This window comes from Candoia aspera, chromosome 1 (assembly GCF_035149785.1).
Source record: "Candoia aspera isolate rCanAsp1 chromosome 1, rCanAsp1.hap2, whole genome shotgun sequence".
In the NCBI taxonomy this organism is placed as follows: domain Eukaryota; kingdom Metazoa; phylum Chordata; class Lepidosauria; order Squamata; family Boidae; genus Candoia; species Candoia aspera.
The window spans coordinates 48339782-48367212 of NC_086153.1; the positions used below are offsets into that span (position 1 = coordinate 48339782).

The 27431-nt window shown below is 38.5% G+C and overlaps 1 protein-coding gene across 1 annotated transcript; it reads left to right on the forward strand.

The window, feature by feature from the left end:
- On the forward strand, positions 1–27431 carry CENPF (centromere protein F). Its single transcript, XM_063318369.1, has 15 exons — positions 1–162; positions 1920–2116; positions 3422–3531; positions 3700–3791; positions 4497–4791; positions 5850–6052; positions 7410–7535; positions 10110–10232; positions 13864–13999; positions 15279–18349; positions 19910–21019; positions 22718–22877; positions 23332–23661; positions 25014–25186; positions 27202–27431. The coding sequence occupies exons 1-15, from the start codon at positions 1–3 to the stop codon at positions 27379–27381; spliced, it is 6468 nt and encodes a 2155-aa protein (XP_063174439.1). The 3' UTR covers positions 27382–27431.

Below are 27431 nucleotides of genomic sequence, written 5' to 3' on the forward strand. Positions count from 1 at the left end.
ATGAGCTGGGCTGTGGAAGAGTGGAAAGAGGGTCTTTCCACTAGAGTCCTTCAGAAGATTCAAGAACTTGAAAGTCAAGTTGAGAAATTTAAAAAGGAACGTCAGCAAAGGCAATTTCAACTGGAATCTCTGGAGGCAGCTTTGGAGAAACAGAAGCAGAAGGTAGCATAATTACTATATAGCACAAGTTTAAGTGAAATCGTCCCCTTTAAAAAAAAAACATTACAGTATCACATTTCTCATAATGCCTGTATTGTTTTGATTAAAAGCTTGGATACTTGAAGGAGGCAGGTTGTTCTTGCTTTTAGCAGCTCTTTATTTTATGACTAGCTGTCATAAAATAAAGCATGGTGACCAGAACCACCCAGAATGCTGCACATTATTGTTGGAGGTTAAATAAAAGGATAAAATTTAATTCAGTATTTACAGGCCACAAATTGTTGGTATCTTAATGCAAGGGAACAACAGAACATAGTTCCAAATTCCTTATACATGGAACCATGTATTCTAGTATTACTGTCTGGAAAAAAATACCTTCTGTTAAAAGGAAGCCCTGTATAAGAAATGTGAGCCTCATGATGGTGTTTTGTGTAGCTCCATTTAAAGTCAACCTGGTGTCCACAGATGAACATGCAGTGTTTAAACTGGGCCAAAGGCAACACTTGGCTCATAAGTCATATGGGTGGGACCAGGATGAAAACTTTATTTGTTTGATTTACATTAATATAATAAAGGAAATAATTATCGTATTAAAATTACAATTTGGCTGCAGCGTTTGGAAGGCTTAAGGGCTAGAGTCAAAGGTTTATGGAGCCTTGAGATTGTGCCTAAATATCTAGGGCTGAAGTGAGCTTAACATAGTTTTGTATCTTTCATCTGTTTTTTTAAAAAACAAAGTGCCTAAGAAGACTCTGAGTTGACTCAGAGATTATGGAAGGGCAGTATACCTGCTCAGATTTCCTTTCAGTGTTGTTCATTTCTCATCCTACTGATCCTCCTCAAGCTGTTTTCTCTTAGTGGGGAAAAATACAAGGGTCTTATGTGATGGGAAAAGCAGCTTGGGAGCTGGAGGGATGTGAAGGAAAGTGTCTATTTTACTAAACTGTTCGGTCAATATTTCTTTTTTTCTTATTTTAATTTGGCAGAAAGAGAAAAGGAGCTCTGCTTCATGCCTGGTTTAGCTCTTGGGGACTGCAGCAGGCTATTTTTGTGCCCAATGTTGGTTATCTATGCCATGAAATAGGAAAATTAGATAGCTGTGTATTCTCTGTAACCATGTGAATCACACATTATAAGAACTGAAGCCTGCAGCTTTATAGTGTCACACATAGGCCTCATTCAAGCTATATTTGAGTAGAAGAATGTGAGGGCAAACCTTGAGCATATTATTCTGTCTCCTTTCATACATTCTATAAGCCCAAATATAAGAGAAAATGGAACTCCTTAACCCAACCCTCTGCTATTGAAGGAACTAGCCTTAGTTGGGTAGCGAAATTTATTGTGACCGTATATAACTTTTCTGTTTGAGAAACCTACCATAGTTTAATTTAAAACCTCAGTTAAAAATAGCTTGTAGACCATTTGGGTGTTGACCTCGCAATAGATTGTTATGGCTATATTATATTTTCAGTCTTTGTTGCAGTGTTAGCCAAACTGGCAGAGGATAGCTTTAGAGAAAAATCAGAAGTTTCTCACTAGAATGGGGCAATACAATTTTCATAAAATATAAGATTACCAGAACTGGGATGCAAAAGACTGGATAGCTACTAGTTGGCAACAAAGAGATGGAGGCAACTCTAGGTCTCCAATCAGCTGTGTTTTTGCAGCTCAGATCTGGTAGCCCTATCAAATAGCATCTTGAAGTCAGCCTATGTGGCTATGGATTCATGGATTCTTTATTGGTGCACTCTTTTATTAAGGTTGAAAAGGAAAAAAATGAGGGAGCAGCCTTGAAGAGAGAAAACCAGAACTTGATGGAACTCTGCGATAACCTAGAAAAAAACAGGCAGAAACTTTTTCATGAACTTCAGGTGAAAGAATCACAAATTAATTTTCAAGAAGGACAGCTTATTTCAAGCAAGAAACAAGTTGAAAGGCTAGAGCAAGACCTTAAAAGGTGAACGTCTTTATTTTAAGTAAGGGTGTTGGATAGGAGTGGGTTGTACAGTTGTGCTGGCTGGTCAGCACCAAAGCCCTTGCCAATTGTCTGTTTAGCAGTAGTGAGGAGTGAAGTTCCAAATCCAATCTTATTCCTTTGAAACTGCCCAGTTTGACTAGAATTGTATTTATTTAGAAGGGCAAAGCTCCTCATGCATCACAAAATGTTAAAATATTTGGAAGCTTTTACGTTAGAACCTACATGAAAAAAGGAACATTATAGCAGTGTTTCAAATTATACATAGTAAAAGGAAAGTGGAGAGAGAGACTTCTGCCTTTCTGATAATAAAATCTCTGCTTATACAATGGATCAAGACAAATAAAAGGAGACACCAAGCCCATCATTAATCTATTCAAACTGCTATAATAAGTTGGAATGATGGCCACCAATTTCCACTGCTTTAAGAAGTGGTTGGATAAATTGATGGAGGACAAAGCTATTGATGGATCCTGATTATGCTGGCTCTGTTTTTCTTCTCGTACCAGCGATAATGTGCCTCTCAAGATCATTTTTGGGAAAACCAAAGCTGGAGGGTGTTATGTCCAACCTGTGGGCATTTCATAAACATGTAGTTTACCACTTTGAACAGAATACTGATTAGATAGGTCTTTGTTCTGATGTAGCAAAGCCCTTCTGATGTTTTTTAGTTACTAATGAATTATATAAAACAATACCCATTTTGGCTTTGTTTTATTTCTACAAATAGGAACATTTTCCCTGGGAAATTGTAGCACCCAGATTGTCTAAAATTGGCGATGAAAAATTGGGACCTAGCATCCCAAACTGAGCATATTAATAGAAAAGAAGTTTTAATAATTTATATCTCTTGCTTTTTTACTTTTTGTTCCAGCAGAATAGGATAAAATGGGTCTGGGTCTATATTATATTGCAATGAAGGAAGGCAGTTTTAAATTGCAAGCCTGTAGTATTCTATATTTGAGGTAAAATAATACTGACTTTTTAATTGCTCCTGTTGAGAGTAATATCTTGCCGTTTCCTAGGTTTTACATAGTTTCTGATAAAAAGGTTACACTGTGTATATTCTGTACAAATGTAACCATGTTCTTCCCTTGAAGCAATAGGAATGATTTCTGAGTAAACATATGTAGAATAGCTCAATAAATTAAGCTGAAATTAATTCACACTGAATTCACTGGTACAAGTCATTCACTAACATATCCCCTGAAATTCAATCAGCTTAAATTCAGTCTTAAAATTTTTGTTGCTACCCTAAATTTACATCCCTTTCATTAAAAAAAATAGGTACAAATCTGAACTGGAAAGACAACCAAAGACCTTTGGCAGTGGAGATACATCTTTTGATAACACACCACAAAGAAGCCACACTGGTTCTCCAACACCAATCTACAATGGTATAAGATGTGTGTGTGTGTGTGTGTGTGTGTGTGTTTATTTATCCCCCCCACCCAGGGGAGCTTATGAATCAAATTCTTTCTTTACTGAAAAGCATCTCATTTCAGTATCTTCATCCTTTTTTATTGTAAAAAGTTTATTGTGACATTTCTGTTCAACATTGATAGATTCAAAAATCAAAGAACTTCAAAGAAAATCCTGCAAAGAAATCGAAGAAAGAAAACACCTAGAAGCAGAACCAAAGAGCATGAAGTCTCAAGTAAGAGTTTAATACACTGTATGGAATACATACGTACTAAGTGATTTGGAATAAGAAAGGAATTGTATGAATGACTGACTTTAAATAATAAATAAATAAATAAATAAATAAATAATTTTAAGGTGAAGATTACAGTTAATAATTGAATAGTAATATAAGCTTGTTTGTAGTAATGTAGTGTTTGTGATCAATCATCTGAGACAGCACTTCCCTGATTATACACTGTTCTGTAGTGTATAAGCACACAGTCATGAACTGATACGTGGTAAATGAGTAGAGCAGAGGTGGCCAGGTTTCTTGCAGCCAAGAAACTGTGTGACAGCGGTGATGTAATATCACTCAAGTGCTAGACGGAATTGAGAAGAATCTAATGGGCCAAATAGATGCAGGTATCAGTTTTATCCTTAGCATGCACACCCAAGTAGAAAATCAATTCAATTTATGAAGGAAGGTTGGATATTCTTTTTACATGCTGCAAGACTCAAAACATCTCCTTTCCATCTTAACTCCTCCAATTTCTTAAAACATGGATGAAAATGTTGGCCCCACTCACTCTGGGGGATGGAATAGGGTGATGGAGGACTAGGGGTGTCTGCGAGTTGCTCACATGTGAAAAACTGAAATCAAGTCCACAGTTGGTGGTTTCATTATCTTTTACTGAAGCGACTTCTTTATTAAAGCCATTTTCTCTCTTAATTTTAGAAGAAAATTAATCCCATGCATTCAGAACGTAATATAAGTTGCAGAGAAATTGCCCGGCACCAAGCTTCCTCATCTGTATTCTCATGGCAACAAGAGCAAACTCCAAGCTGTCCTTTATCCAGCCATCGAGAAACTCCTCATAGCAATGGGTCAACCAAGCCACAATTTCCTTGGGAATCTGCGGCAACTCCTAGTCACAATAGTATAAAATTAGCCAAGAAAGAATTCATCAGTTGCAGTGTCTCCAACAGCAGCCAGGGCTCTTCAATCACTGATCAACTGAAAACACAGAACCAAGGTATCTTAAAAATATTGTAAGCAACTTATTCTTCATACATTTGGCAATGCAGTCCTTTTTCTGTAATACCACCATAATATTATCCAGCTAACCTTTCTTTTGGCCCATTCAGAAAACAGCAGAAGAGAGTACCCAGCAGACTGTAGCCCCTTGAGCTCCATAGAACGAGCAGGACTCAAAATACCACAGTTTTTGAGGGGGAGGCATTTAAAGTGGTGGAGAATAAACCTTAAGAATTGTAGAAGTTACCAAGTCCTGTAACACCCTCTTTCAAAATCACCTCCAAAAATCAGGCCATATCTTCCCCCATTTTGAGTGGTGGTAAGGGGCAAAATGGGGACCTTAATCCTGTGCCCCTTAATTCCCCAGCTCCCAAAATAAATGGGTCCAGAAATGTCAGCCATGCCACTGTAGTGAAGTCCTAACATCATCCATTGATGCTCCCAGAAGGAGAAAATGTGGCTTCCAAGCTGAAATTGATTATTCACACCTAATTTGCTGCCACAAGATCAGAACATTAGAAGAAAATGCTATAATTTATACTGAATAATAATAGAATAATAGCCTCGGTCTAGGGAAAAGGAAAGGTTTCAAACAAGAATTTGTCATGGAAAATGTAATATCTGATGCATCAGAGTACTTTTCACAGACATAACTTGTGCAGGGTTTCCCTTCAGCAGGGTTACGCAGGTTTTTCTTGGCTGAGACTGTGCTTGGCTTTTGAATGGTACCTTTGGGAGAACATGCCACTAACTAGGGACCCCGGCTAGGACAAAAACTAAATTTGTTTTCATTTTCATTTAATTAAAACTAGATCTAGTTAATAGGATCACTTTCCAGTCATGGATTTAGTGATTTTCCCTTTTTGATACATTGTGGACAAATCTTGGCATAATTTGGTAAGGACATTCAGAGGTCTTCTGGATTTTGGGGGCCCTAGGTTGTGCACCTCTGCTCAGGAACTGTATAGATAGATTCATCCTGCCTGTAAGGAAGTCCAACATATATCAAGGTACACTGTACTGATATTTTTTAAATATATAATTCTTTATATATAGAATTAAGATCCAGAATTCAGGAACTGGAAAATAGGTTGCAAATTCAGGCACAAGATATTAAATCCAACCTAATGAAGCTTCAGGATACTCAGCTGCAAGTGGAAAACATAAAAATGGAATTAACTGAAAAAGAGAAAACTCTGAACAAGGCTAGAAATGAAGTAACTAAAATTACAATACAACTGGATCAAACAGCTGCTCAGGTAATGTGCTTTTAAAAATCTTACTTGGGACCTTTTAAATTCAAAGATCTGTTGTATGCATGCAGCACCAGTGCTATCTGGGTTTAATATAACACGATCATTTGTCTGCATGAGCTGGGTCTCTTAGAGAGGATTTGCATAACTACCCATGAGTTTACACAGTGAGCTAAATATCATCAAAAAGAAGTCATTTTATGAAAACAGATGTGATTCAGCTTGTATAAAGTAACCAACTTCTTGGAGACTCAGGACCCCAAAGAACCCAAAGAGGTCTTTGCACACACATACCAGCATGTATAATATACATATAATCTCTACAACATGCAACCTTTCTCACTATTAATATACAATCACAATCTCCTCCCCTGTAACCATAATCACAAAAGTGCACAAATACATGCACAACCTCTCCAAATGCACAGTGTTCCTCAGACAATCAGTGGATATTCAAAACATTATTGGAGGCCAAGCCAGCTCTATGTTTGCTGTGAGTGTCACAGAAAACGGGTTATTTTCTGCTGCTTTCTGCAACAGGAAAAGTAGTACAAAGCATTAAAAAAACCACAGTAGTGCAAAGCATTCTGCCATGGAAAGTTCTAATCCCAAAGCAATCTGTTCTGAGTGTTTTTGGAACTTGTTCAACATTGAAACAAGCCTGTTCTGAGTGCTTTGAAAGTAGATTGCGGTCTGAGCACATCTGGAACAAGCAGAAGGGCCTCTCCCAGGGTTGCAGAGTTCCACGATGGAACATTTTGGACAACTGTACTTACAACTGTTCTGTCTTGGTGCCATTGGTAACAAACCGCTGCATTTTTTTCCCAATGAAGGACAGAAAAAGGCTTTTCCTCCATAATCTCTTCCTCTGGATTCCAGCTTGGTTCCCTAACCCTAACCACTCGGGGAAGGGAGAGGACCATCTTTTATCCTGAAAACACTTAATGACCGAAGATTGCTGTTTTGGATAATACTTGCAGATCTCAACTGTTTCTCAAGGTGTTCTTACAGTGACAGGAAATGTAAATTTCAGTTTTCATTGCATTGGTCTTGCTTCCCCTCTCTAGCCATAAATATATATTCACTTCTAACCTCATTAACTGTAGGTCTTCTGTTTCGGGAGTTCAAAGTCTGCAGGGTATAGCATTTCCACCTACAATTTTGCCCCACAGCAACGGTGGTCTGAGATCTGATGACTGGTCAAAGTCATCCAGTGAGCTTCCATGGTAGATTAGATCTGGAGGCTCAGTGGTCCTTGTTCTGTGCCTTAGCCATCACATCGCTCTGGCTATTTCTTCTAAACTATCAGATGAGTACCAGAAACATTTCCCATCCTTGTTACCTTTACATTCTCTCTTTGTAGCTTTCAGCGAAAGAGGAAAAATTCAGGAAACTCTCAAATGAGCTGAACTGTCAGAAGCAAAATTTTGAAAGTGTGCAGTGTTCTTTACAACAGAAGATTAAAGACAAAGACAAAGAATACCAAGAGGTAAGGTGCTGCGTTGTAGCTAAACCAATGCAGGAAAGGTGGACATTTTCACAGGCACAATGAAGAGGCAAGTAGTATGCTGCAGTCCAAATTGTGTTTTACAGTGTACTATCATTGTGTTTCTGTTAGGCACTCATCTGTTTATACCCATTTGTTAGCAGCATGATTTAGAACTCTGTACGTGCCTACAGGTAATCCTCGCTTAACTACAACAACTGAGACTGGAATTTCGGTTGCTAAGCAAAGCAGTCATTAAGCGAACCCGACCCAATTTTACAACCTTTTTTGCAGTGGTCATTAAGTGAACCATATGGTCATTAAGTGAATCACACAGTTTCCCATTGATTTTGCTTGCCAGAAGCCAGCCAGGAAAGTTGAAAATGGCAATCATGTGACTGTGGGATGCTGCGATGGTCATAAATGCAAACTGGTTGCCAAGCGCCCAAATCGTGATCATGTGACCACAGGGACACTGTGATGGTCGTGTGAGCACCACCATAAGTCTGAACTGTCACTAAATGAATGGTCATTAAGTGAGGACTACCTGTACTTAATATGCACCATAAATTCAAGGGTTCTTAATCCTGGCTGAACATCTGTGAATATATTTCTTCAGATCTGAGGCTTCAGATTATATTGTCTGCAATTCTCACCGTCACTGACTATTGGCCATGATGACTGCTGACAGTGGGAGTTAGCTCTACAACATCTGGGTATAGAAGAATACAAGACTAGATGGGGTGGTTGCAGCTTTATTAGAGAAGACATTGAAAGAAACTTGTGCATCTTCAATCTAAAAAAACATACTTTAATAGCTAACAGAACTGAACCTGGGAAATGTTTGTAAAGTCTAATCTTTGCAGAATTTCTGGATTTAAGATTTCATGTTCCTTCATAAGAGAAAATATTCCAGGTTCAGTACATCTGCATCCTTCCCTTCCTGGCATCAGAGTGCCAGTGTTTAATGAGTAGACAGAAGTGTCCCAGCCACGAATGTGGTTTGAGAGCCCATCTGTACATGGAACTTGAGTCTTGGTTCAGGCAATGTAACAGGATAACTAGTAATTTTAAGTATGTTCAGTTTTGTGGCAGCTTCTGCCAGCTACACTTAGAAAAGTTACTAGATAGGTATGGTACAAAACATTGATGTTGGTGTTTGCAAGTGGTCTGCAGCATTAGCAGCAGCCACTAGGAAAATTTATTCAGTTCCAGAAATTTTATCAGTTTATGGCCTTATATACGTACAGCTTTTCTTATTAGGCATCTCTTGGGCCCATTTAATATCTTTGCATATCACATGCAAAAAGGAACTCCTGTGCACAATCCATATATTTGTTGACAGCGATCAACCTACATTGGAAAACAACCACACCTTTTGTATTCTTACTAGAATGTGATGTCTAATGTGCAGACTTTTGGTGGATATCAGGGACAAGATGGATGGTTTAGTCAGTCATTATATATTTCCTTAAGCTAATAAAAAACATTCTTGGATGGAAGGATAATTTTTCATTTTTTTCCCTCTAATACTGGAATTATTTTGAAATTTTTTGCTTACTTGCAAGCATTGAAATATTTTGATACCTTTTTAAATGACTAAAAGAAAAAGGAGTATTAGATTTTATGCACACTGCATTTAAGATCTTACTAATTTGGACAAGTATAAAATTATATATAGGAAAATATCCATAACTTCAGTATTTTAGTTTAATGTATAGCTACAGGTTAATTTCTGAAGAATTTATGATTGTCAGTTGTTCAAGAGAGAAATAATTTCTATTATGTGACTGCCTGTTCCATGGTTTCTAAATTTTGAACCCATAGTGAACACCCAACTTGGGCCTCCAGGTGTGTGAATCTTAACCCCAAAATTCTCATTCCATGCATCCGGTTGACATTTAGGCTGGAGAAAACCATAAGAGACCCAGCACAGTTTCTCTACCATTTATATCTTGAGATGTGATTCAGGTATAATCACAATACCCTGGGTAACACAAACACTTGATGGTGAAAGATTTATGTTTTTAGAAAACCAGTGTGATGAATGCCTACCCAAGTTTCCAACCAGACTCACACAAGAAGCTTATGGATATCTGATTTATTACTGTATAGTATGGAAGTTCAAGAGCAAAGCTGAGAATGGCAAAAGCGTGGGTCTTTCAAACAATTAAAGCTTAGATAGTTCTAATCCCTCCCCCCAGAGTCAGAAAGAGTCCAGTCCCCGCAGCCTGCAAGTGTTCCTAACAGTTCCTGCCGGTCTTCGGGAAAGTGTCCTTGAACAGGTGAGATAACCCAAGTAGACATTCCAAAGTCTCTACATCAGTGCCTGGTACAAAAGAACAAGAGCAGCACCCTCCCAAACAGTAACACGTGTCAGCACCAGCATGGCATGGGAACTGGTTATGATGTTCACAGGAACATTGGAACAGGAACCATGACAGCTGGACTTTTCCAACATCATTTTAAGAAAAAGTTGACTTTTTCTATGAGCTTCTATTATTAGCAAGAATATATCCACACTATTTACTGTTTGATATGACCACTAATTAAAGCTTTCCATCTTTTCTTCTACAGATTCTCACAACAAAACAGCAGTTAGAAAGAAATGCCAAGGACTGTGCACAGAAATTGAATCAACTTGAACAGGCTATGCAAACAATGCAGTTGAAGGAAAATGAATGGAAAGAAAACTATGAGGTAAATTAAAATTGTAAGAGTAATTATACACTTAGGGCAGAGATGAAACAAGATGGTGCATACAAACACTAACGTATCCTTAGACACCAATCTCTCTGTCCTCCTGGTGTTTTTACAACAATTCTTTGAATGAAAAATCTTTAAGAAGCTATCATGGTACAAAGCACAGCACTAACTTAGAGAATTATATTTATTTGCAGGAATGCCTTTGGGTTCCACAAAGATTTCTCTGAGATGTGGAGAACATCCTGGAGATTAATTTGCCTTTTGATTTGCCATACACTCTCAGAAAGATGCCCCTGACTTAACATGAGCTATCACCACCTCCCTCCAATAAACAGTTATATTTACAGGAGGAACAAAGCAGCTTCAGAGTTGTTTGTGATTGCTTTGAGTGGTCATTAAGAAAATTATTCCCGGCCATACCTTGGTTCTAAAGTAAGTCAAAGTAAGTAAAAGAAGGCAGTGTTGGTGATATTGGCTCAATCAGTCTTCCTCAACCTCAGCAGCTTGAAGAAGTGTGGATTTCAACTCCCAGAATTCCCCAGCTAGCATGGGAGTTGGTCCATACATCTTAAAGTAGCTGAGGTTGAGAAACACTGGGTTAGATAAAGGAGGCATTTTGACATGTAGTAGAAATCAGATAAAATAAAGAAATTTGGGGTAAAGACTCCATTTAAACAAAGTTTCCTACAAGAATAGCACAGGGCTTCTTGGTATGGCTTTTAAACAACAATTAACAAATGACAGGACCCAAAAAGAGTTGATCTTAAGATATTATAGGAAAAGTTGAAATTAATAATGCTAGCAACCTGGAGGGGAAGGATAATGAAATGTCAAGAAATGATATATTTTTGAGAACTAGGCATTAAATACATTAGCAAGATTTTTACTAGTTATGAACTTCCTGTATCTTATTCCTTTTCTCAGTGTTGATAAACATGCCAATATTTTTGTTTGTTTCTTGTCTGGAAACTGCAGTGACTCTTCAACCTCTACCAAAACACAGTAGGCCCAGCTTTTATAGAACCTTTTGGGACATTCAGCATCTCTGCTCTCAGATAGGGTGAAGTTTCCCAGATCTCAATTGTTTAAGCCCGCGGTTCCCAAGCTCTGCACCGTGGCACCCTGGGGCACTGCAGCAAACTCACAGGGCACCACAGGATATTTTAGATTGTTGCTACATCCATTTGTGAAGCTGTGTTTTGGGCAGTCTTTTGGCCTAGATCTCCATGAAAGAATTACTGAGGCACTAACCAAGGAAGCTGGGGAACCTCTAGTTCAGTGTTTCTCAACCTGAGCAACTTTAAGACATGTGGACTTCAACTCCCAGTTTTCTGGAAGTTTAAGTCCACGCGTCTTAAAGTTGCTCAGGTTGAGAAACGTTGCTCTAGTTTAAGCTGATGAGGAACAACAAGATCTCATTGTAGTGTAGGATATTTGTAGATCCACCCAATGGCACAGTTTCAAGCAGTTGCCTGTGACTCAGTGCCCTCCAGATGTGTTGGACTACAAATACTTGCTGGCTGGGGCAATGGGAGTTGTAGTCCATTACATCTGAATGGCAGCATATTGGAGAAGGTTGCTCCAGAATAATTTGGATCAGTTGCCTTGCAGTATCATATGCTTGCTGATGGCATGTATAAGAGAAATAGGGTAATTTGGGGAGAGTATAGTGCCTTGTTGCTTCTTTGCACATAGTCCAGTGCTGAAGGACTTGTACCTGGATCTTTAAAAATCCTGCAAACTTAATTGGCCGTACAGGTAGTCCTCGCTTAACGACCACAATCGAGACTCGAATTTTGGTTGCTAAGTGAAGTGGTCATTAAGCAAATCTGACCTGATTTATGACCTTTTTGTGGTGGTCATTAAGTGAATCACTGCGGGCGCTAAGTGAACTGCATGGTCGTTAAGCAAATCACACTGTTTCCTCATTGATTCTGCTTGCCAGAAGCCAGCGGGGAAGGTAAAAAATGGTGATCACATAACCACAGGATGCTGTGATGTTCATAAATGTGAACTGGTTGCCAAGCGCCCAAGTTGTGATCATGTGACCATGGGGACATTGCGATGGTCATAAGTGTGAGAACCAGTCATAAGTCATTTTTTTCAACCCAGTTGTAAGTCTGAACCATCACTAAACAAATGATTATTAAGTGAGGACTACCTGTATTTGTATTCTGGAAGCACTTAATGGTAACTGTTATAGGTTGCAATTCCCAATGCATGTTCCATCCACCTACTCTCTTTGACCTCAATCATACTTGGAGAGGTTTTTTTTTAAAAAAAAATAAAAAATAACTATCAGCTCAAGATCCTGCTTACTCTCAAAACTGTTAAAGAACAAGAGGCAATGTATGAAGTGTAGATGTGGCAACAAGTATGGTTTGTAAAGACAGAAAGGTATGAAGAGGTATGGTGAACAGTATAAACTACTGTATTTTTAGCCATGTATCCTTCCCTCCCTCCCCCATCTCACCCTTTGCTTTTATTTGGCTTCCTCTTACTCCTTTTCTACTCTCTGTATAATATTGCTTACCCTAAAAGGAAATAGCATAATTGCCAGAATACTTTTAAATGTGGCCCTCTGTGGAGAGCACTGGCACAACCCCCTGATTTTCTAACTATTTTGTTTGTTAGAGAGGGAGGCGAGGCGAGGTAGAGGTTGATCAACAGAAGCACCAAGAAGTTCAGCCTTGCTCTCAGGCTGATTTGCTTCAATAGCTGGAAATACCAACCTGCTTTGCCAGCAAATTTCCAGCTTATGCTTCCCATCCTGGTGGCCCCTTCCCTTACACTTGGCTTGGGTGCCTTGGTGCCCATCTGCTGGTAGCAACTCAATGGATAATTGAGGGCTCGAGACCAACAAAGCTGTGCCAATGCCATCTGTTATCTTAGCAGCTCAGGAGTGGGTGGTGCATGAATGTATGTGCCATTTTCTTTCGGAAAGATTCTTTATTTTATTCCCACGAGCAACAAAGTTATAAAGAATAGACCAGCGGGCTTTTTTTTTAATGCTTTGAGGTTGAGAACAAAGTGCCCCAAATCTTTCATATTCTCTGTTAGCATTAAAAAAAGGTGGCAGAAACAAACAAGCAAAAATGTCATGCTTTCCAGAATCTGTAATGGACAAAGATGCCTGGCATTTGACTTAGGGATTCTCAAGATAACTGGGTAACTGTCAAAAGGCTGTCCTCTAAGCTATCCTGATAACGAACCGTGTTTTAGATGCTGGTTCTACTCCAAGACCTTTGGCTGTAGTCTAGTTTCTCTCTTCTTTTTAAGCGCTAAAGATATGCATTTGGATTGTGGTTCTTCAGTATTTTTCTTTACCCTGTGGAGACCTCACCATGGCACAATTTATAACAGGCTAGAGGTTTCCTTCGTTAGCAACTGCACTTGGCAGCTGCTTGGAGTGCACGACTTTCAGTGTAGGTTGCCAGTGTGGCAGTATTTTTGCTGCTGTCCTCATAACATCTAAGAAAAATTAGGACACTTGGCTACTGGATTTCCACACCTGATAAAGAAAAGGATGTTTGGGTTGGGACCGCAGGTAGGTTATAGTTCCCTTTTGAAGAAAACCTTTCTCTTTTTTATTCATCCATCAGTTACTACCTTCTCAATTTCATAGGAAGTTAAGAAGCAAAATAGCCTTCTCAGCTGCCAGTCTGCTGAACAACTGCAAGAAAATTCTCAGCTAAAAGAGGAACTCTGCAGTACGAAACTCTTCCTACAGCAGAGTCAGCATTTTGCTGAAGACCTGAAAAGTAAGTCATGGGGTTTCTGTTGTGCTTAATAACAGACCTGATCTTCAATGGAAGATCCCCGTGTGTGATACATACTTGGTAAAATCTCATTGGAATACTGTGGTGCACCATTGTGGTTTTAAAAAAACCCAGCACAAATAGAATTTGCATTATGAATTCCATTCTGCAATGGAAACCTTACCAGCTATAGCCAGAAAGCCAAGAGCTCACAACTGATATCAGATTTATGAAATACTTATGCTTACTCTCCCTTCTTTAATTATGTATCAATCAGGTCATTTTGCCTTACAGCTTCAAAACCTCATCTGAGGAAAACTATTTGCGCTCTTTCTTCTAGACAAAACAAACCATAGTTCTATCTAAATTTCATAGGTGTGTGATTGCTCATATCATTTGCACGTTTCTCTCTAGCTGCTGGGCATAACGTGACATTTATTTTTTATTTTATTTATTTATGGTGTTTATGAACTGCCAGATTCTACAAAAATGACTCCCAACAGTTTACAACATAAAAACAATAAAAACGTAAAAGCTGATAAAAACACAAGCATAAAACAGCAAATGGTTACCATTCATTCCCCAAAGACCTTCTAGAACAACTCTGCCTTTAACGGTCTCCAGCAGGCCAACAAGGAAGATACAGATCTAATCTCATGGGGGCTGCAACAGAAAAACACTACTTGTGAGTGTAAGCACCCTTTACCTCCCCTATGTAGGGGAACTGTAAAAGATGTTGGTGGGAGGTCCAAACTGGGTGAGTTGTGAAGGGTTACCCTTATGTGAAGAAGGGGTCCTGTAAGTACCTTGACATAAAATGTTTCGATCCCAGAATCTAGTTCATTGTCATGGCTTCATTGTAAAGATAACTGGAATATTCAACAAACTGTTTTACATGTTATACAGTGTACCTTTGATATTTCAAAACATAGTGTGGAAAACTTGAAACCTGTACATCTGGTCCCTCTTCTCATGGGCAAGATTTAATAAGTACCTTCCTTCTTTGATCAAACAATAGTTTGACGCGGCATCCAGGTGAAGCTTGTAAACCATAATTTTTCCTGCTATGCAGTCTAAGTTGCCTGATTCAGATGTGATGGCAAATTGTAGTTTAATATTTCCCAGGAGCATGGAGATAGGAGTCATTATCACAGGAGCACAAAGTTTGTTTGTGGAATGTTAAGGCTTCATAGCCAGAATAGGAGCCTGTATTTTGTCAGTCTTAATCTTTGTAAATTAAGCCTTTTATATTTTTATGTCTTTTTAATGACTCTCCTTGCAGATAAAAATTGTTCACTGGAAAAAGAATTAAAATTGCTTGAAGAAAACCTGAACAAGCAAGATAATTCTGTCACTTTAGAAAAAACGAGACTTGCTGTTTCTGATGTTGAACATGAACAAGATTCTCTCCAGCAAATTCTGAAGGACAAAGAAAATATAATTGAAGAGCTCAGTGTGAACCTGGAAAACATGGAAACTCTGCAGAAAACTAGTGTAGAATGTGAAGGCCTTAAAAAAGAGTTCGTGATTCTTTCCCAGGGGAAAAGGAAAAGCAAAGAACTCTTGAATGAGCTAGATTTAGGAAAAGAAGAGTTAATGAGCAAAATACGTAGTTTGGAAAGTGCTTTAATGGCTGAACAACTTAAACATCAGGAGAAGGGAACTGCTATCAAAGATGAACATGAACGATTTAGTGAACAGCTGACCATTTTTGAGCAGGTGGTGAAAGAAAAAACAACTGAACTAGAGGCACAAAGAAAAGCCTATAGTGATCTCCAGCAAAAAACAGCAATGTCTGAGGAAAAACTTCAGAAAGAGAGAGAAAACAATTCAGTGAAATTATCTGAGTTCACCAAAGAGGTAGACATCTTACAGAAAAGGCTGCAATCTGCAGCAAAGGAAGCATTAGAAAAGGGGAAGTATATTGCCTCCCTTGAAGCATCATTAGCTTCTCACACACAGTTAAATGCATTCCTTCAGAAACAGGTTGAAGAGCTGGCCCAAACCAGAGATGAAATGGAAAGATTAGCTGGAACAGCAGAGCCAAGTCATCAAATCTTTATTCAGGAGATGGAGCAGCAGATCAGTGAATTACAAGAAGCTGCTTTCCAGAAGGAAGGCTTGCTTTCCAAAGCATTATTGGCTCTTGAAGGAAAAAACAAGAATCTACAAAAGTTGATTGAGGAATCAGATAGGCAACAAGCAGAGATTCAAGATTTAAAAGAGAGCAATGCGCTTCTTAAGGATTTGGTCCAGCAACTAAAAGTTATGGGCAAAAAGGAACCAGATGTATCTACAGAAATATCCTTAGAACAAGGTGAAACTGAGGAACTTCAGGATGAAAGTTCCAGGCGTAAGAATACGATCAATATTTTGGAAGAAGAAATCTTAGACATAAAGCAAGAAAACCAGTATCCTTCCAAAAGTTTCAGAGAAAGGAAGGAAAGCGTTTTGGAACTGTCACAAGGAAAGCAAGAGAAGAGCTTGTTACTGCCAGAAGCTGATGAAGAAGCAGAAAGAAAATGGACATTAGTTGAACCAAAGGAAGATTATTTAGAAAGTGCTCTAAGGAATCAAAAGGTACAAAAAGCCAGATTCGATACCCGAGAGAAACAGCTTGTGAACAAATGGGAGCGGTTGCCGAATAAGCTGATCTCTTTAGAGAAGAAAAAGAATACTTTGTTTTGGCAACTTGAAAAAAACCACTCAATATCCAAAGAAGCTACAAGTTTAAGACAGGAGGGGACAGGACAGAATAACAGGCACTCTTCTGTAAACATCTTGTTACAAAAACTGATCTCTGAAATGAAAATAAGTGAGCATGCAGTGCTTGACTTTATTTTAGATGGGACAACATTGGAACAGCTGAGGATATTTGTGGAAGAAAGAGAGGATGAACTTAATAAGTATCAAGTGCAGCTTGAGTTGCTTCGGATGGATCTTGAGGACAGAGAAATTTCTATAGAAATCTATGCTGATCAGGTAAAGCACTTGGAGATGATATTGAGAACTATGGAGATAAAAATGGAAGAAAGTGAAATGGAAAAAGAGCAATTGCTGCATAAATTACAAGCATGTAAAGATTTGCAAAATTCAGCCTTAAAGATGACAGAGATAAGTGGAAGTGACCAATCACGAATGTGTTTCAGTGCTGTTATCAAGGACAATTTTAACCTACAGAAAGATGCCAAGTGTTCATCAGTTCCTCATGATCTGATGCCCAGCCAAAATGATTATCTCCAATTAGTATCCTCCCTACACATGACAATGAGCAAGCTAAATGAATTGGAGAAAATGTGTGAACACCTGCAGAAAGAAGAGTCAACATTAGCATCACAGCTGAAAGACTCACAGTTGGAATGCATCATAAGCACAGATACCATGACAAAAGAATTAATGGAAAAAATGAATAGGCTAAAAGTAGAGACCATTTCTGTTTCTAATAAATTAATAGATGAGAGTAAAATGGAAGCACAATCTGATATGGAGGAAGTGCCCTTAATAACTCCAGAAGATTATGAGGGATTTGATTATGAACATTTGAAATTAATTAACAAAGAAATCAAAACACAGTTGAATGGAATCAAGGAAAAGGTCTTTTCTTTGAAAAATGAATATGAAATTTTAGATATTCAGAACCTGAATATGGTATTTGAATTGTCAGAGTTAGAATCCTGCAATGAGATGCTTAAAGAAAAAAATACCACATTGCCAATAAATCTCAACAAAGCCGAGGTTTCTTTTCAGATACAGACGACACCAAGTTCAGTCAATAAAGAATTTAAAGCACATGGAAAATTCTGTATGGAGAGTCTGTGTGGTACTGAAATCTTCCCCTGTACAAAAGTAATGCTTATGGAGCCTGATTTGGACAATGATGTGTCATCAACTGAAATGGGAGGACCACATCAAAACAAACAAATTGATCTGGAAGAAACACCTGAACAATGTAATATTGCTGGCAAATTATATAGCAGTGATGCCTGGGCGCCTCTCACTAAACAGGTGACCATCTTATCCAGAAGACATCTTAAAAATGGAGTCAAACATTTTCAATGCGAATGTTGTGAAAACTCCTTTAAGATGCTTAAGGAATCATTTAGATCTCATAAGATTCTGGAAGGTGAGGAAATAGAAAAGATTCAAGAGCTGCTCCTTTCTGCAAAGAAGGAAGTAGATGGCCTTCAAAAGCAAAATATATTTGGCAATGAGCACTGGCAACAAAAGCTTCATAAAGTGATCCTGCAAGTGGCATCTGAACTGCCAGCTGAGAAGAAACTTCCTCAGAAACAAGGAGAACTGCAAAACCTTGACTTAAGTTCTCATCCAATAATTTGTGCTGACACTGACCAGGTAAGTTTGTTTAATTTGACTGAATCTCTTTAGGCATATTCAAGGAAGTGACCTGTCCTGGGTTTCCTTCTTTTGCAGAGCAATGGGGGTTGGTTACTTTGGTGATTGAGAGCTTGCTAGTCAAGAATCTTAAGAAGCTGTAACATAGCCCTTTCCCAAAACACAAAACATAGAATTAATTGCACTTTGCTTTGGGGTCAGACATTTCAACAGCACCGATGACTGATAGATACCCTGTGATCAGAAGTAGTTGGAATTAAAGTACAGAATTGTTTTTATATCTGAATTTTAAAAGAGCAGCCACTCATTAACTTATTAGTCTGAGTTTGTGCCAATTAAATTAAATCCTTCCCTGGCTCCAGCCAATTTTTTTTATTGTACACTCAGACACAAAATAAGCCATTTTTGACGGCAAGAAAGCAGCCTTGTTACGCTTTCTGTTCCATGTGCCAAGATAATAAATATTAGTCCTTGTGTAGGTTCTTTCAGTCCTAGCAACACCTGTAGAATACTAGATTGGGGAAGACTGCCATAATGCACAATTTAATGCCAATTCTGGCTTTACAGAATTACACATATTTATATGAAGAGCAGCTCACAAAGCCTACTTCGAGCCTACTTCGGTAGTTAATGTAAGATAAAAGTACAGAGGATAGAACAGACACTTTGGAAGCACATCCACAGTGCTGACTCAGGAGGAAAATCAATATGCCTAAGCAATTAATAGGAACAACAATATTAGAACAGTAAATGTTTTCTTCATATCTTGGAACATGCCATTGTGATAACTATTCTGTTAGGGGGGAAAAACCAACTCTTTTGCTTCCTTGATTATGTTTTTCTTCCAGTTTAGATTTTTAACTACATTTATTTCTAAAGTCTTGTATTCTGTATCTTCATGAATTAATGGAATTCAATAAAATGTAACATAAACATGCAATAACTGAAAACAAAGCATTTGAACAAAATAAAATAGTGACATGTTCGTATAAATAACACTAAAATCCTTAAACAGAAAAGCTTGAGAGAGATTAATAGCACTGAGGAGCATGGGAAAACAAGGCTTTTTAAAAACCTAGGACTGCATATATATCTCAAGCTAATTTCAATACCTCCTCCTTTTCCTCACCACCCCAAAGTTCCATTTAAATTGCAGGCAAAGACAATCTATCTTCTACCAGATGCCTGCTAGAAAGAGGGGTCAGAAATAAAGATGATCCCACCAACAATGGGCTCAAGAGATTATTTCTCAGGATATAAAAAGGGTTTCTCATTCCTTTAATAATAATATTAATTTATTAAACTCGTATGCCACTCAACTCCCAACGACTCTGGGCGGCTCCCAACAATAAAAAAAATACAGTAAAGGGGGTAAAAGATGATAAGAACAACAGACTGGATGGAATGAAGTGCGGGGTCTTACTCTCCATCACCAAAGGCCTGGGCAAAGAACCACGTCTTCAGGGCCCCTTGAAATATCAGTAGGGTGGAGGCCATTTAAATCTCAGGGGTACCTTGTTCTGGAGGGCAGGCGCTGCTACAGATTAGTCTGTAACCCAGGCAAAATTGCTTCAGGCTGCTCAGGCTGCAGAGGATCAGTTATCAATTGAAAATGTGTGCTATATGTTGCAGTTCCAGAATCTGGACAGAGTTATGGGGGATCTCGTGTCGGAAAAAGAGGCAGCAGAAAATCAAATGAAATATCTAACTGAGGCAAGAGAAGTGAGCCTTAGAGAATATGAACACTTACACAGCAGGCTAAACATCTCTGAAGCCGAAAATGCCAAGATATCCAAGTCCTTGGAAGGTTCACTAGCAGAAAAAGCTGAACTTGCAGCACGGCTAACTTCTGCACAGGAAGAGGCAGATCAGTTGCGACAGGGCATTGAGAAGCTGAAAATAAAGATAGAATCTGATGAAAGGAGCAGGCATCATCTGGCTGAAAAGCTGAAAGAAAACAGACGAAAAGCTGACACTCTCACAGACAAATCTGAGTTTCTGGAAAGAGAACTGCATATGTCAGAGGAGAGTTTGGAAGATGCAATTCTTAGAATGGAGACAGCTGAAGCAGAGACAGAAATGATGAAGACTGAGATAGAACGGATGTGTGTAAGCCAACAACATTTAGAAGGTGAAGCCAAAGTCTTCAGGTTAGAGAAAGAGGCTCTAGAGAAAGAGCTGAAAGAAAAACAAGACAAAGTAACTAGTTTAGAAGTTACTAATTCTACATTGGTAAACCTACTAAAAGAAAATAAAAAAGAGAAGGTGCAAAGTAGAGGTGAATGTGAAAATGCAGTAAGATTGATGGAATCACAGCTAAAAACGGTCTGTGAAGAAATTAAACTCCTTTATTCTGAGAAAGAAACTTTCAAGTCAAAAGAACAGGATCTCATTCGTGAAATTGCTTCTCTCAAACTTGACAATATGCAGTTGGTTGGTTGCCTGGAAGAAGCAAAATCCAGTAACTCTAAAGAACAGCAGTTGGTGGAAGCTTTCATTCAGGAATTACAAAGTTTCAAGCAAAAACTGAATGAAAATGATTGTATTCTTGAGCCATTACTCAAAAATGAAGCTTTGCAAGCTATCCAAGATGACCTACAGGTGCCTTTCAAACAAACTGAAGAAAAGTTAGAAGTCACACCATGTGAAAAATACATCTTCCTTGGAAAGGTATTGTACAAACTATACAACATGGGTAGAATATCTTGGAGGTTAAAAATGTCTGTATAAAATTGGGTCTCTGTACTGAGGGAAACTTAGTAACGGTTACTAAACACAGTTTAGAAACACAGCTCTTGCTGTGTTCATTGGGGCTTGATTCTAGGTAACTATGCCAAAAATTGTAGCACCTGTCTATTTACGGCCCACTAGTTATACAGCAGTGTTTCCCATCCTGATGCCCTCAGCATGAGTTGGATGACAACTTCCAGCACTCCCAAGTAGTATGAGCCATGCTGGCTTGAAATTCTGAAAACACAGAGTCCAATCCATCCGGAAGATATCTTGTAGTTATCTAGTCTTAGTAGAAATGTGCTTAGTAGAGAGACGGTGAGCAGGATGGAATGCAAGCCAGATCATTTCATCTCAGAGACTGTAGTTTAGACAGATGTGGCCAGCCTCATGCAAACACTGATATCTATAGAATTCAGTAGCGACAGGCTCTGGAAGACGTTATGCTTAGTCCAGCAGTATGATGTTATAGAGGTCAAGGGAACTGAAGAGTTCCATTATCTGAAAATAACTAGCAGTCCCATAGTTGATCCCTTACCTGTAATTAGCTAGCAGTTTCACAGTGTTATTATTTATTACAGTTTGATGTAATTGGGTATTCCTTCTATGCATCTATTCACTAAAATGTTTCCACAGCCCTTTATCACATCAGATTTTAGGATGATGTGAAATAATGCCCACAATGGATTATTGACTGATGATGGGTAGTTGCAGTTTTCTTGTTTGTGTATTTCTCCAGCATGTTAGTATTTCTGTTATTTTGTATTCTTATGATGTTTTTAGTTTTGTACACCACCTTGAGTCTCTCTTGATTTGGCAGCCTTATAAATCTAGATGAAGATGATGATGGTGATATTACCTTACATGGTTAAAAGTTAACAGATAAAAATTACAAGATGAATATACAAATTAAAATATTGGACAAAATAAAAACATCTTGGCTCAGTGTAAAAACAGGAACAAAGTTAAGTGTCTGGCTTACTTTTTGGAGGGCATTCCAAAGGCCTGGTGCCATCACGGAGAAAGCCCTGAATCTGAGATGAAATTGCAAACATAAGGGGCCTGCAGTAAAATCCAATGGAAGATCAGCTGGCTGGGGCGGAAAGAGGTAATGCTTGAGATACAGATAGTCCTCAACTTATGACCAGAATTGGGACCAGAATTTCCATCGTTTGCAGTCATAAGTCAAGTCACCATGTGACCTAACCCAATTTTATGACCATTTTTACAGCGGACATTAAGTGAATCCAGCTTCTGTGATGGGCATTTTTTGCTAGAAAACAGCAAAAAAGTCGTCAAATGTGATCACGTGACTGCAGGATACTGTCACCAGTTGTAAATGTGAGCCAGTTGCCAAGTGCCTGAAATACAATCATGTGACCTCAAGGGGTGATGTGACATTTTGTGACCCTTTGAAGGGCTTTGCAGCCATAAAGCACCCATTCCAAGGCCGTCGTAACTTCAGACTATTGTTAATCAAACAGTCGTAAGTCAAGGACTACCTGTAATTTAGGTTCAAAGCCTGCTAAGATTTAATCAGAAGACACACTAGAACAGAATTGAATGCAGTTCATTTTACTTATATGAAGTTTCTGTTGTAGTAATTACAAATATGTTGTCGTGGTTTTAATTATGCAGGTAAACAGCCTAAATCAAATGTTGCAGCTCAAGGAAGAGTACGATTCTTTCTGTCATTCACTTCTATTGTGGCTGAATTATAGAATGCTAAAGCAGGAAAAAGCAGTAATGGAGAAGCAAATTCATGAACTTGAAACTCAGCTGAAGATGACAGCTCCATGTACGTAGCATGGTTTGAAAGAAAACAGTAGTTTTTTTTCTATCAGTAGCTTCAGGTGTCAATAGAATTCAAAGAAAAAAATTGTGCTGGGATTTTAGATAGATTATATCATATCAGCACAGTTTTTGCCTATAAATTGGACAGATATTTAAATTGGACAGATACTGGACCTTTTATTCCTGTCTCTGCTAAGCTACTTGTTTTCTCATCTCCAGGATGGCAACAAAAAGGAAGGCCTTCTCACACTTCTTTGGAAGTGAACAGGGGAAGGGCATATATAAATGCAAAGATATGTTTTTGCTATCCTTTGCTATCCAAAACAGGGCATTTCAAATTTATTTGTGTTCTATTTGGACAATTATTCCTGAAAACACACATACAGGTGTTCTTTTGTTTTGTTTTGTTTTTAGTAAACTTAGTAATTTCTAGTAATGACTCCTCTTGTTTTGCATAGGTTTTCAGGTGGATGTTGGTGCAGAAGAAATCAGATTGGAGCTGGAAGAACTGAAGGAATCAGTTGAGAAAACTAAAGAGGCACATCACAACTTGGAAAAGCATTGTACGCTGATAATGAATCACGATAAACTAGAAGAAGAAAATGAGATGCTAAGGACACAGGTCTCTCTTTTAAACACTTGTCTCAAGCAGTTATTAAATGACACCAGTTCCTCTCTCCGAAGTTCTCAAAGCCCAGTGGAAATTAATAGTGGGCTGCTTAACGAAAAAGCAATTGTGCCTAAGATCATCAAGAAGGGAGAAAAGGGTGAAGAAAACAGAAGCAATGGTAACAATTTACTTTTAAAATCTTAGCTTTTCTTAGTAGTTGTCTTGTTATAATTACTATAATTATTTCTGGTTTGGAATGTCACCATTTTTCCTCCCTCTTTTAAATATTAGTATAAGTGGTGGGAGATGTGGCACAAGTGAAAGTAAGTACTTCATCAAGCAATTGAAGGTGGTTATCGCTATAAAGCCCTTCATGATCCAAGCTGTCAGACCCACCAGGTAGACCAGATCAGAAAACCAACTCCACAGGAAGGTTAAAACTACTTTTTTGGGGAGTGGCTGTAATAACAGACTCATGCAAGTCTGAATACACTGTACCTCCTCTCCCTTGTGAATTAGGGAGGTGTCTGAGCTGCTTCTGCATATTTTCTGTCTGTTTTGGACTTAAAATATGTTTCACCTCTTGTCAGTTTGGTAACAGATCTTGCATATCTCCATCATCATCTTCCTTATCTCTACAAAGGGCCAGGTTACTGTCTCTGCTCAGCCTGTGAGATCCAGGAAAGTGGAAATGCTTTGGGTTTCTTCCATGAAAATGCCACCTGGTAGGACGCAAGGGGTGTGCCTTTTCTGTTGTAGCACCTGCTCTGTGGAACCTTCCCTCCAAGGTTTAGATGGCCCTTACCATTCTGTCCTTCCACAAATCCCTAAAAACCTGGCTTTTTCCCTGAGCATTGGGCCAGACCATTTCTTCTGCTTTAGAATGATGCTCATACAGTAGTTGGACTGGTGTGCATATGGGAGAAGTAAATTAGCAAACCTAGGGTAGGTTACTTTTGCTTATTTACTTAGAGACAAAAGGATAATTGAGGAATATAACCGTATCTTACATCACTTAATACAACTTCCTAGTGTATTGCATCCTACGCTTTCCCCCTTTCACCAGCAAGGAAGGGAAATATAGGTTAAATACAATTCAAAAAGCACAAATGGTAGAAATGCTGAGACCCACTAGGTTCAGTGGAATTTACTCAGAAAAGTATGGAGAGATCTGCAGCCTTCTGTATTCTAGTGGTATCCAGGTGTTTTGTCTAAATTGATAGTAGTTGGTGAATCTGGTAGTTCAGGCCTGGAGGTCTCCAGCTTGGTGAAGAAAGACCAAAGGAAACCATTTTTTCAAGTATCTTGTACTCATATGGAAGATTGCTTTTCCAACCCCAATCAAATTATAAAGATTTTACTCAGAGAGATAGAAATCCTTTGTATAGTGATGCGTGGTCTCCAGATTTATGATCTCTCGGAATTGGCATGATTGTCTACTAACACTGGTTTTCTGTTTTCCTTTTTTAAAAAGCCTATTAAGTGTAAATGAATGAGGAATTTCCTCAAGTGTTTCTGATATCCTTCCAGAATATGGCTGTCCTTGCATTTCTCCCCAAACATCCTTAGAGCCAAGAATGGATTCCCATCTTTTCAGTCCTAGCTTGAAGTCACCAACATTTATTGACAAGTCACAAATACCAGAGAAGAGTTGTTTCTTTGAGAACCTTAAAACAACAGCAGAGGGCAGCAGACTACAAAAGGTAACCAGCATTATTAAACATGAGTTTGAATGTACAGTATCAAATAAGAGAAATTCAATATTGTAAGTTAATATTTCCAAGAGTTCCTGAGTGTGTCTTATCCACAAATTGTAAACATATTTAGGATGAAGACAAAAAAGTGAATAAAGGCAGAAGAGATCTTCCATGATTTCCCTGACCCCACTCCATGATGAAATCTTAAAAACCATATCCTTCCCATGTAAGCCTATAATGGCACATCTTTAAACTATACATCGGATGTCTCATATTATTGCTTCTTTTTGCTTCTTGAATGCACCATGCCCAGAAAAATTATAATTTGCTTATCAAATTAAGGGATAAACAATAATAATAAACTGAGTGCCTGAAGTAGGTGTCTGCTACACAGCTTTGCTACCAGTTTGATAATGGACTTTCGATATGATGCCTATCAGATATATTGGACAGATATATGTAAATAAAATAAATAAAAAGCCAGGGGGTCTGGAATATACTAGATTGGTTTGGAATAGATTCTAAACTTGATGGTTTGGAAAAACTTAAAATCTAAGTAGGAAAACTATAAATCCTACATGAAACTGAGACTGGAAAAATAGAACTGTTTTTAAAAAAAATGTAAAAATGCTAGTAATGTTAGGTAGCATGTGTGTGAAAACAGTTTTCCACCACATGTTGCTTGCTAGTTTTGAAACTCCATGTGCAAAAGGTGTTCCGGATGCATAGTTCCTGAGTATGATAGACTAACTTACTGGCTTCATACTGACATATAGTATATTTCTATATTACCCATTTCCTGAGGCTCCAGGACATTTACACTGTCTAAGATTAAGCTCAATAAAATCCCAATACTGTAAACAAATACAGCAAACAAAAATACAACCACATAAAAAATTGGGTGCCCAACAACTCATAAATTTAGCAGTATAAAAAGATAAAAACAATAGCCCATATTGTTTCTGTGATTTTTATGCAACAATGCTGCATTCTGCTATGCCATATGAAATAAATAAATAGTCTCTGGGCCCATATCCCCTGATTCCTCTCAAGGATGGAATCCTAAACATCTCTCTGGAACCATGTACAGAACCCAGCATTTGGACATATTTGCATACATACCATCAAAGTAATGCTAATGGCATAACAGTGTCTCAGAAGGCAAAATCTGTGCTCTAAATCAGACACTTCCAAAATGTGGTGTTTTCTAGTTAATTTTGCCATCCCAAATTTTCCAGATTTATGAATATCTAGTATAGCCTATACTGTTTAAAAATGCAGTTACATCAAAAAAAGAACTTCATTGGTTCACCTCCTCTGGAAATACACATCTAAACTTCTGCTTCGGAACTGAAGAAGCCTGTTGTTGTTGTTTATTCGTTTAGTCGCTTCCGACTCTTCGTGACTTCATGGACCAGCCCACGCCAGAGCTTCCTGTCGGTCGTCAACACCCCCAGCTCCCCCAGGGACAAGTCCGTCACCTCTAGAATATCATCCATCCACCTTGCCCTTGGTCGGCCCCTCTTCCTTTTGCCTTCCACTCTCCCTAGCGTCAACATCTTCTCCAGGGTGTCCTGTCTTCTCATTATGTGGCCAAAGTATTTCAGTTTGGCCTTTAATATCATTCCCTCAAGTGAGCAGTCTGGCTTTATTTCCTGGAGGATGGACTGGTTGGATCTTCTTGCAGTCCAAGGCACTCTCAGAATTTTCCTCCAACACCAGAGTTCAAAAGCATCGATCTTCCTTCGCTCAGCGTTCCTTATGGTCCAGCTCTCATAGCCATATGTTACTACGGGGAACACCATTGCTTTAACTATGCGGGCCTTTGTTGTCAGTGAAGAAGCCTACCTCCCTCAACAACCGTAAGAGATAACAGGATTCACATAAACATAGATCAACAGGCCAGTGGGATTAATTTTTCTGCTACTTTTGTTTGAAATATAAAACTAGTGTTCACTGCTAGAATTAATTTGTATCTTCCTTGCATAGCTGAAATAACGTGTTTCTTGTGTATGTTTCAGATGAACTTTGCAACTGATCCAGTTGGTAGTTCAAGCCAGGATTTTACTCCCAGATCTCCCCTTTCTTCCTGTAACCTGTCATCCCAAGAGGTTGCCAGAAGATCTGCTGACCATCTTGATATGAGATACTCTCCAAGGACAGAAGAAAATGAGCTGGACAAAGCCTGCCATGTACAGTGAATCAGGAGCTGGTTTTAGATTTGAAATCCCAGCAGCAAAGAATTATTCAG